Raw genomic sequence first — 12,150 nt, forward strand, 5'->3', positions numbered from 1 at the left:
CCAAGTTTGTATCATTTCTCCCTTGGGAAAAAATCACAGATGAGATAAAATTTCAAGCATCTGCAATACTGAGCACAAGTTGTGTTTACTGAAATTTTTAGCAGAAAATTTAACAGGAACGCCAAGGAATGGATGTACTGTAAAACCTTGGGGCAACAGTCCTCAAGTCAGTACAGTGGTGCCCCGCAAGACAAACGCCTCGCAAGACGGAAAACCCGCTAGACAAAAGGGTTTTCCATTTTGGAGGTGCTTTGCAAAACGAATTTCCCTATGGGCTTGCTTCGCAAGACGAAATGTCTTGCGAGTTCCTGTGGGTTTCCCCCCCTTTTTCCCCCCCTTTTCCTAAGCCGCTAAGCCGCTTATCAGCTGATCCGCTGATAAGCCGCTTAACAGCTGATCCGCTAAAAGCCACTAAACCGCTAATAGCGCTAATCCGCTAAGCTGTCAATGGGCTTGCTTCGCAAGACGAAAAAACCGCTATACGAAGAGCCTCACGGAACGGATTAATTTCGTCTTGCGAGGCACCACTGTACCTACAATCCTCTTTTTTTCAGAGGGACACCACTGCAGCTATCACAGTATTAAATATAAACACACCCACACCCCTGGTTCACATGTCACAGGAAGCCATGGCTTCCTGGGACCACATGCGTGTGCAGACTCTTGGAGAGGAAGACACAGTTGCTTTCCTCTTCCCTGGTCTAATTTACTCCACACTCAGCATGTTTTCCAAACTTTGACTTGTGGTTAAGCACTCTCCTCAGTCATCATGAACTGTAATTAAGAAGAAACCACCTTGGAGTGAAAAAGACCTGGGAAGAGCAAAGTAACTGTTCTTTTGAAGCCCACACATCCACACGGTCCTCATAAACCATAGTTTGGCTTACTGTGACATGAGAACCAGGTCACAGTCATGACTCTGTGTTAACAACTGTGCCTACACATGATGCAGAGGGAAGTGAGGGGCAGATGGGGCTTGTCCACCTGGGAAGGTAGCCCATCTAGGAAAAGGAAAACTAAATCTCCGCTGCCTTGCAGGACATCTTCGGGGAGGGGAAGGCTAAGGAGTAAACTCTACACAAATCCGGACTGAAGTCTCTATGATGATTGGATGGAGTCTTGTATTCCTTTTTCCGGAAACTCCTGCAGTTAAGGCAACACCAAACGTATTGCTCTGCTTTCCTCTGGGCAACATCAGCAAGGCCCAGAGGGAGGTCTTGTCGTCTGGGCAGCCCAGGACCTCCAGACACACTGCCCAGGGCTTGCGCTCCACAGAGGTCACTTCACACACTGATTCACCTCTGGAGGCACACTCCATTGTCTCCTGAGACAGACAGGTGGCAACTGTCCTTAACTACTGCAACTTCCACTACGTTTTTTCCATATGGTGCCCAATATCATTTTATTCTGGAAAAGTATTATTGAAGAACATGACAGAAGACTGTGACACATTGTCTGTTCCTCATACACAACATTCATGTACACACCCTCTTATGGACAGTTGCATAGAAATATACAGCCAGTCCACAAGTTACAAAGTGGTGGAATTATGTTGGACACACTGATCTCACCCATTATCCATAAACCAATCATTCTACTCTTTTCTCTGTGTTCTCTAGGTTTTCTTCTTTCCAGCTGTCACTCTGCATACCATGGCTAACGAGCCTGTTAAGTTCCCACTGGGCTGTTTTTAGACATTTTGTCTCATTGTTTTGTTGTTGTTGTTGTTGTTTTAAAAAAGAGTTTCCTGTATTTTCCTAACCTTGGGGCTACCCTGAACATGCTGGAAAAAAATACTTCTGTGTTGCATCTTAATGGCCCCATTTTGCCTACAGTACATTCCTTGTGGCTTCCAACCCTGTGAAATTTCTACTACAAAGAGCAATACCCTGGCAACACAGGTCCTATTGCATAATATCTAGCCACATTTCTTGACACCCTCAAACAATCCTAGAAAAAAAATAGCTGAGGCAAAAACTCACAGAACATTTTTGCCTAACCTATGCCAAACATAATGGTGTTATAATAATGCTGTGGTACTATTCTTTTGTTAAGTAATACCAAAGGAGATGTTAGGGGGGGGGGGTTGGTGACTGATATGGATGCTGCAGACCACTATAATTCATAAGTCATTTTAGCTGTATCTTTGTTAAAATGAAATTTCTTCTTCACAGGTCAAAACTCTGATTTATACCACTATAATAAATCATATGATATAATTTTAATATGCTAAATATAATTTTAATTACAGCGGTACCTCGGGTTAAATATTTAATTCGTTCCGGAGGTCCGTTCTTAACCTGAAACTGTTCTTAACCTGAAGCACCACTTTAGCTAATGGGGCCTCCTAAAAGGACACATTCTACTCACGTAAAAACACGCTGATTCCTGGACCGTCTGCGGGCCAGATTTAGGAGGCGATTGGGCCGGATCCAGCCCCCAGGCCTTAGTTTGCCTACCCATGATCTAAACCAGGCTTCCTCAACCTCGGCCCTCCAAAAGTTTTGAGCCTACAGTTCTCATCATCCCTGACCACTGGTCCTGCTAGCTAGGGATCATGGGAGTTGTAGGCCAAAAACATCTGGAGGGCCGAGGTTGAGGAAGCCTGATCAAACCATAATCTTGGGCTCAGACAAACTTCAGCATAGCTGCCCCACCACGCTTTGCTTAAAGGACCAGGGAGGACCAAAGCAGGTGCAAGCTCCCCCCCTCCCCCCGGAGCCAGCATGTTCACATAATCACAGTCATAATCCATAGTCTGGCCCCATCTGCACTATACATATGAAGCAGTATCATACCACTTTAATTTGTCATGGCTTCTCCCCAAAAACCTTAAGAACGGTTGATTTTAAAAGTGCTGGGAATTGCTTACAGACACCCACCCCCATTCCCCTCACAGAAGTACAATTCCCAGAGTTCCCTGGGAAGAAGGATTGATTGTTAAAACTACTATGGGAATTGTAGCTCTGTGAGAATACAGAGTCTCCTGAAAGCTCCCTGCCCCACAGTAAACTACAATTCCCAGGATTCTTTGAGAGAAGCCATCGCTACTTCAAATGTATAGTGTAAATGAAGCCCATGATCTGTAAACTATGCCTGTGGTTCATTGTCGCTACCCCCATCAATGGTTTCCTACTGTAATAGAAGAGACACCTCTTCTACTTTTGACCTGGAAATACCTTGGGGTATCTTTTTAGTCTCTGTGTGAAAACAAGTATAAATATCCTAACTTTAAGTGAAGTAAGATAGATTTATCTTTGCCTATGTATGCAGCAAATATCAGGGTTCTATGTAGCTAACAAATGCTCCTATAAGCAAAGGAAAAAGCAAGGAGGATGACTGTGTATTTGAATGGACGAATATTGTTACATGAAAATTGATAACATATCACATGTTAAACTGAATTAGTTCTCCTAATTTGACTTTGTATTCCTTCATATTTATTTTACTTTTTCTCATGTTTCCCATTTGGAATAGGCCTAATAAGACAACAAAATTCCATTTCGTTGGGTAGAGAGATTGTCAGTGTTTGCCTTTCAGCTGTCCACTGCAGGTTTCCTGCATAACTCTTTCCACGCCCTTACAGATGTTCATATCTTAGTACAGATCTGTTTCCCTTGAGGGTCAGCCAAACTATTAAGAATCTGTGTTTTAATGTGGGAGGAGCTGCCCAGCATCTGGCAATGGAATATAATCTATATATTCAAAATCTGTTTAAGGCTTCTTTAATTTTTCCAAAGCCGCTCCTCCAACTTCCTCAGTAATATTGGAACGTTTTCTTTCTAATGGGTCCTCCGAGATTAAAAACGAGCACCTGTGCTTGTACAATCGGATTTTCACACAGAATGTGATCTACAGCAGTACGCTTACTTGGAAACAAGTTTTTGCAATGGAGCTTCATTCCCAGAAAATGCTCTGGGATGTTAAAAGGAGTGGAACAAAGAATGATGGAAAATTAATGTCTCTCAAACTAGCACCACATCTTACAGAACAGCAGGAAAGATAGCCAGCCACAAATGACTCCAGCACAACAGTAAACATATTTCCAAAATTCTAGAAACCCATGAAGTAGATTTGGAGCATATTCTTATATTCAGTATCTGCTGGCAATAGGATTTGATGGAAGCCATGAAACACCAACAGATTGCCATGAACACTTCTGCCACCAAAACACACACCAGCAAAGATACAGTGACAGAACAGGTGAATTTGGGTGCACTCATGCATCTTATAGGAGTGACACAGGAAACACAAAATCCTATAAACCTTGAGTGGTATTCAACTAAGTTTTATTAAGAGTGGACTCATTTTAACTGATGAACCTAACTTTTGTTCATTAAATTTAATGGATCTACTCAGAGTACAACTTAGCTACATATTACCACTTTAATTCACAATCACAGATTAATAAGAATTTTTTTTTAATACCCTGCCCAACTGGCTGGGTTTCCCCAGCCACTCTGGACGGCTTACAGCATATCTAAAAACATAAAACTTCAAGTATTAAAAACCTCCCATTCCAGGGCTGCCTTCAGATGTCTTGTGTCATTTTTTATCTCCTTGACATCTGAAGAGAGGGTGTTCCACAGGGAGGGCACCACTACTGAGAAGACCCTTTGCCTGGTCCCCTGTAACTTCGCAACTTGCAGTGAGGGAAACGCCAGAAGGCCCTCGGAGCTGGACCACAGTGTCCGGGCTGAGCGAAGGGGGTGGAGACACTGCTTCAGGTATACTCAGTCAAGGCCATTTATGCCTTTAAAGGTCAGCACCAACACTCTGAATTGTGCCTGGAAATGTACTGGGAACCAGTGAAGATCCTTTAGGACCGGTGTTATATGGTTCCAGCAGCCACTCCCAGTCTAGCTGCAGAATTCTGGATTTGTTGTAGTTTCCAAGTCACCCTCAAAGGTGGCCCCACATAGAGCGCATTGAAGCAGTCCAAGCAGGAGATAACCAGGGCATGCACTATTCTGGTGAGAAAGTCAGTGGACAGGTAGGGTCTCAGGCTGCGTACCAGATGGAACTGCTAGACAGCTGTCCTGGACACAGAATGGACCTGTGCCTCCATGGACAGCTGTGAGTCCAAAATGACTCCCAGGCTGCACAGCTGGTCTTTCAGGGGCACAGTTACCCTGTTCAGGAACAGGGAGTCCTCCACATCCACCTGCCCGTCCCCCCAAAACAGTACTTCTGTTTCAACTTCAATCTGTTAACCACCATCCATCTGCCAACCACCTTCACCGACCTCACTGGATCTGATTTGAAGGAGAGGTAGAGCTGGGAATCATTTGCACACAAACACACACACACACACACACACACACAGAAGCCTACCAATTTGTTCTCTAACCTATGAGAGGAAAAAACGATACATCTTTGAGAAAAGTTTTTTTAAAAAACAAACAAACCAACAACCATACATTAATTTATTTGTATCAAAGGACTGCCCCTTCCAGTTCTTATACTTTATGGCCAGGGTTTAGAACTTCAGTCCCAAGGGCCAAATGTAGCCTTCAGGCCACCCACCTCCTACAGGCCACTTCCTCCTTGAACACTCTTGCCTGGTGGTTCTCCAGTGGTTCTGGTTTCATCTCCAGGGGCAGCTGAAGAAGGTAGCATTAGATTAGTGTTCCTCAGCCCCATGACTCTTGAGCTGTGTGGTACCAAAGAACACTCTATTGTATCCTGTGCTGTTTAACATCTATCTATATGAAATCACCAGGAGTGGTCAGTGGGAGATATGGAATGAAGTGTCATCAGGGCACTGATCAAACCCAACTTTTTTTCTCGATAGCATCTGAATCAGGAATGGTCGAGCAGGCCCTGATGTCCAGATGCAGTGGTGGACTTTGAGGGCTAACAACTGGGTCAGAATCCTGGCAAGTCAGAGGTGGGGGATTCCCAGGATGAGAAGTCAGTAAATGGGGTCCCAGTCTCCCTGAATGTAGTGTGTAGTTTGTGGGTGCACCTTGATCCGTTTTATATCTATGCATGTGTTCAGGTTTTTCTTCTGTTTTGGTTTTCTACTAGTTTTAAGATTATAAATCTAATAAGTGCAATAAGTAAATAAATAATAGATCTAGCCCTGTTACTGGGGGCGTAGGTCTCCTCAGTAGCCAAGGGTGCATTTGACCAAGCTATGGCTGGTAACAGTGCTTTTTTCTGGGTGGACGCAGGGGTACGCATACCCCTAAACATTTTGTGAATCTAAGTTTGGCCTCATTGAGGGGCAGTATTTTAATATGAGTAGGAAAATGAGAGTATCCCTAAGCATTTTTTAAAGAAAAGAAGCACTGACTGGTAAGGTGGCTCTGACTGTTTTTGAATCGTGACAGCTTGACCACACTTGCCCATGCATTAGTAACATCAAGGTTGGATTACTGCCATACACTCTATGTGGGGCTACTCTTGAGGTTGGTCGGGCAGCAGCAGCAAGTGCAGAACACAGTGGCTAGGTTGTTTGGGGGGACAAACTACTATCAAGGTACAATACGATATTTTCTGGATTTGCACTTGTTTCCAGTCTGCTACCAGGGAAAGTTCAAGATTTTGGTACTAACACATAAGATCCAATACAGCTCAGGACAAGGTTACTTGAGAGAACAGCTTATTCCTTATATTCCCAGTAGATCACTGTGTTGTGCAGGAGAATTTCTCCTTAAAGTCCCCGAAATATCAGATGCAAGAACTCAGAGCAGGGCCTTCAGTGTAGTGGCCCGTTTTGTGGAGCAGCATCCCTGCTGACATACAACAAGCAAACCACTAGATGTACTTTCCAGAAACAACTGAAGACAATTTCGTTTACACAAGCTTTTCCAGCCATATGAAAATATATCTGCATTAGGTTTAAAAACAATACAGAAAAAACCCTATTTTTAGTTACATTTGTACTTTTTAAAAGAATTTTTAGCTGTTTATGGTATGTTTGTAACATGCCTTGAAACAAATGCAAAAGGTGATTCATGAATTAATTAAATAACAACTAGAATGGTCCTAAGTTCTGGCTTCTGTCAGAGCATCTTCACAGTTCTAAAGATACATCATCCTTATAACTAAACCGTTAACTAAACACATTTATTTATACCAGTTTGTATTCAGTTCAAAATTTCCCTTTGGCAAATGTCGATTTATACATTCTTTTAAAACTTCCCAGATACTTGTTTCCTGTGCAGTTCATTCATTAACTTCATTCTTCACTTTCCCCTTTTTAAAATGAGAACCTTTTCAGTCCTTTTAAACAAGCTAAAAGTTATTATGCTGACTCATGTTTCCCAATCATTTGCATTCAACTCAGCTTCCTTTTTAAAAAGTAATCTTTTTAAAAAATAAAGGCATAAATCTCTAAATTCCCGCTTAGATTTTTTTCCTTTTTTGCATAATTTTACTCCAACACATCCCTGAAGTAATTTCAAAGAACTGTATCAACAGTGTAAGAGCAAACATCAGTTGCTACTGATACCAAAACGACCTTAACGGCGTTTTGCTGCTTCTATAAACTTCAGAATGCTATCACCCTACTCAAAAGCAAATGGCAACGTGACTAAAATGCAGGGAAGGCGAAGAAAAATGCAGTAAAGTAGAGGCTTGCAAGTTTAACACACATCAGCTTTCAATTCCCATGCACTGCCCTAATGGTGTTGTGCACAAGCTATTAAACTGCTGAACTTTTTTTATTTTGCACAAAGCACCGGTGGCTTGCAAACTCCAAGCTACTCTCCCCTAAGTTTTCCATTTCACAATAGCAACAGAGCAGTTAGAGGCTATCTTCAGCTCATCAGCACCCTGTCAGAAGTACATTGCACAACATTTTATCTCCTTACCCCTGGTGTGCATCGAGAGCAGCATGAGGAGGGAAACGTGAAACCTCCAGTTTGGTTCTTCTAGCCAGTTCATTGCAGTAGCAGTAGTAGTAGTAGCAGCAGCAGCAGCAGCAGCAGCAGCAGTGATTTGCTTGTGGTTTAAATCTCCCGTTTCTTTCCTTTTCTTATTTCACTTTGCAGCCCTTTTGCACTCCCGCCTCTCTCAGATCCTCACATGAGTCTTGCCAGCAAAGCCTGGAGAGGAGAAGGTGAAAGACAAGCCTGTTACAAACTGGTTCTGTCACCACATAGTCCTCAACTGATCACCCTCGTGGGGAGGACAACAAAAGGGCAGCAAGGCTCTCAAGCCGGACTGGATTCCTGAGACAGGAGCATGGACTGATCGCTGCCCACACTGGGAATGTGTGTAAACTGCAGCCAGAGAGACAGAGACAGAGAGATTTCAGCTCCTCTCTTCTCTTTTACACTCATGTGCACAAAACAAGGCCAGGAGATCCTTGAGGAATACAAAGAAAGTACCAAACTGCCAGGCGTTATTATGAAAACAAAAGTACAACTGTGATTTCATCAGTTCGAATTAGCTTGTTAACCATGCTTTGCACTGAGCAACAGAAAGTTGCGCAGCTTCAAATTATGGGGTTTTTAAAAGTTGTTTGTTTGGCTTCTCATTTCAGCCTATTCCCGAGGAAGCAAGGCAAAAAAAAAAAGTTTTTAAAAAGTGGCATTTTAAGTAAACCGAGCTTTAGATCACTGTGTATTCCACTCGGCACCAGTCATACGGTGAGGCAGAAGGAAGTGGGCACATCAATCTGCAGGTTTTAAAGGGTGATTAATCATCAGAAATATTTTTTCGTTGTTTCTATAGTGATGGGTGATATTACTCAAACTGGGCTTTCCTAAACACAGGCTAATTTCGGCTCATTTTTGATCAGGCCCAATTACTATTTTAAGCACAGCTCCATCAAAGCTCCATCACACTTTTGGAGACGCCACTGGAAACACAAGATCTGGAACAAGCTGGGGCTCTGAATGCTCTCCATCGCTTCTGCAAGGCTCCCTGCTCTTCTCCTTAACTCTCTGCATGGAACGCTGGTGCCCCAGAAGTGTCCTTTCATAAGAACCCAAAGCACCAAGAGTCTATGATTTCCTTGGCTCCTGGTGCCAAGAATGCATGCTAAGGATTCCTAGGAATTGTCCCATTCAAGGGTTCCTTTGCTAAGGATCCAGAACCACTGGGAAATCACATCGCACATAGCTTTTGTCGTTGCAGGGCCTAATGAATGCCTAGCGCCTTGCATCCTTGCTGTAAGGCAAGTTTCAGCAGTGAGGTGGCTGGAGGCTGCTCCTGGGGAGGTAGAGGCTCGGCTTATTATGAGCTAAGCTCAAACTCCAGAAATCTGGAGGTGGAAGAGAAGAACTACTCTAGAAATTTTGGACTTGGGAAGTTTGATTCTGAAGTTTGGGTGCATCACTATTAGACAACAGTCCTATGCCCTCTTACCTGTGGGTAAAGGTAAAGGGACCCCTGACCATTAGGTCCAGTCGTGGCCGACTCTGGGGTTGCGGCGCTCATCTCGCTTTATTGGCCGAGGGAGCCGGTGTACAGCTTCCGGGTCATGTGGCCAGCATGACTAAGCCGCTTCTGGTGAACCAGAGCAGAGCACGGAAATGCTGTTTACCTTCCCACCGGAGTGGTACCTATTTATCTACTTGCACTTTGATGTGCTTTCAAACTGCTAGATTGGCAGCAGCAGGGACTGAGCAACGGGAGCTCACCCTATCGTGGGGATCTGAACCACCGACCTTCTGATCAGCAAGCCCTAGGCTCAGTCGTTGGGATCACAGCACCAAGCCCTGTTAAAAACTCACTGGGACTTACTCCTGAAAAGACATGGAGAAGATGGCACTGCTAGTTACTAGAATGTCTGGGGCCAAACCTGGCTCCACTTTGTAAGCCTGGGTTCCTGATGTTTTTGCAAGATAGCATATCCACTTGCTTTTGGGCACCCACAATAGCAGATTAGCCATAACCCCGATATCAAAATATGGCAGTACATGTTGTTTGTAGTTTAATGTTATATATTTACTGAGCAGCCACAAACCATTTTCTGTGGGTGACATCTAGGTTATTTTGATCTAATCAAAGAAAGGTTGTGCAGGTGAAATACACCTATGCTCTTCAACAACCACAAAACATATTATTTTGACACAAGACTCAGTCTTTCATGATGAATTTAGAAGTTAAACTAGATGAAAAGGATAGTGCACATTGAATCAAAAAATACAAGCGTACCAGTATACCAACAGTGGAGGGGTCATTAAAAATATACGTATATGCAATATAACTGAATATATTGCACAAACCAATATTTCACCATTTCTTACCATATATACTTTATACAAAGTGTTTTTTTTTTATAAAAAAAAAATCACAACATCACATTATTGAAATTTTAAAAATGGGTCATAATTCAGTAGTAAAACATTAGCTTTGTATGCAAAAGATCCCAAGTTCAAACCCTGGTTCTCCAGTTAGGGCTTGTTAAGCCTCCAGCCCGGAACCTGGAGAGCTGCTGCCAGTCAGTGTCAGCAATACTGAACTAGACAAACCAATGGTGTGACTGAGTACAAAGCAGTTTCTTATGTTCCAAAATCAGCAGGACACCCTTTCATTTTGTTTCTTTCTTAACAGTAGTTTCTCTAAGGGTCTGATCTTAATTGAAAGAATTCCCATTTCTGAAAATAACAACCGAACCTCTGGCCCAAACAATACTGTTGTCCTTATAATACTGCAAGAAAAAGGCAGTGTGTGCGGAGAAGATTCTGTTTGGTGGGTAGGACATGTCAGGAGTTCAGCCTACACTCGAGTAGGAGCCTGGCAGAGACATATGCCTGACTGGCATGTTCTCTCCCTCCTGGTTGTTCGTTCGGGAGCTTCAAAAGCTTTCTTCTGCCCGAACATCACAGTGACCGATGCCAACCGACACCGGCACACTTAGGGATCCGCAGAGTTTGCACGGTTGCGTAACAGACCTCAGCAACTCAGCATTTTGGCTAATCTACTTTATTTACATATAAACACACACGGAGCACTGCAACATGGCTCCCTCTCTCTCTAGCATCAGACAGCAAAGAGAAAAAACAAAGGACAAAAGTCCCACTTCACGGAACCCAGTAACACAAACATCCTGCCTCAGTCACTTCCCACTCTGTGGAGTCAAAATATACACCATCATGTGAAAGACAAAAATCCTATTACTGCAATCACGGAGCAGGAATTCTAACAGGACAGTGGTGGCCACAAGGATGGCAAGAACTGAAACATGAAGTGAACTAGAGGGCAGTGTGAAGAAGCAGGAGGAACAGAGGCGTTAGGAGTTCCATACTTGGCATTTCCTCCTAGACTGTGGAAGGTTAAAACATAGGGCAACAGGAATGTGTGTCCCGTTCCTGGGCAGGGAAAAAGGAACAGAGGAAGGAAGGAGCATGGTGGTATTCAGTGAAGGGACTCAAAAACTATCTGAGGAGGAACCCCTTCCTGAAAAAAGTGAAGAATAAGCAGACACAGAGGATTTGGCATAAAAAGCCATCTCCACACCCAGGCTGGCTCCTACAGGGTTTCATGCACCAAAGTCTGGTCGAAGTAGGGATTAACATTGTAAATAACAACATAAAATAAAAGCTGAAGATGCTGCTGTCTTCATTATTTGTTTGTTGGAGTCGTTTGTAGACCGCCTTTCCATCCAAGAATCCCAAAGGAATTGGAATAGAATTCCAACACTAACTGTACCCCTAACCATGCCCACTCAGAAGTAAATCTAGAGGATTAAATGGAGATTACTCGTATGCATGTGGGCCCAAAGTATTGAAACACATGTAAACATACATTAAAAACATATGTAAAATCAAAAGGAGACAATGGCTTGGTTCGCACAATATTATGAACTTAGTGACACTGCGGCTGCATTCACATCACAATTTGTTCTGTTTTCACTACGTTTCCCCAACATTGTATTTGAGTTTTCACAGGATGTAAAAAGCCAATTCCAGAACTATAGTGGAATATTTCTGTATTATTTACAGGTGGATGTTTTCTGGAAGCGAATAATACAAAAAAAGCAGTAAACCTGCACTGTTGTTCCAGAAGTAGCTTTTATGTTGTGCAAAAGCTCAAATATAATGTGGAATGTAAGAGTCATGAAAATCAAATAAACTGTCGTGTGAATGCAGCCTGAATGCATATTGGATCTCCCAGAGAGCAGTTTGTACTCACTTAGTTCCTCCCTTGCCCTTTCTGCTAAATGCACTGCATGAGCAAAACCAAGGTTTG

The 12,150-nt window shown here is 43.1% G+C and overlaps 1 protein-coding gene and 1 long non-coding RNA gene across 2 annotated transcripts in view; one reads left to right on the forward strand and one right to left on the reverse strand.

Annotated features, from left to right (window-relative positions):
• The window catches only part of BMPR1B (bone morphogenetic protein receptor type 1B), a 75,535-nt gene extending 67,521 nt beyond the window's left edge, over window positions 1-8,014 (reverse strand). The window contains exon 1 of the mRNA XM_081876962.1: window positions 7,821-8,014. Within this exon, the coding sequence (XP_081733088.1) occupies window positions 7,821-7,893 (73 nt within the window). The 5' untranslated portion in view covers window positions 7,894-8,014. The remainder of the gene's footprint in view (window positions 1-7,820) is intronic.
• On the forward strand, window positions 1,024-8,139 carry LOC309350471. The gene is made up of 3 exons (XR_014160411.1): window positions 1,024-1,154; window positions 5,795-5,890; window positions 8,001-8,139. It is a non-coding gene; the product is annotated as an uncharacterized lncRNA (long non-coding RNA).
• The last annotated feature ends 4,011 nt before the right edge of the window (window positions 8,140-12,150 follow it).

Source organism: Podarcis erhardii (genome assembly GCF_964252035.2).
Source record: "Podarcis erhardii genome assembly, chromosome: 9".
Taxonomy (NCBI): Eukaryota; Metazoa; Chordata; class Lepidosauria; order Squamata; family Lacertidae; genus Podarcis; species Podarcis erhardii.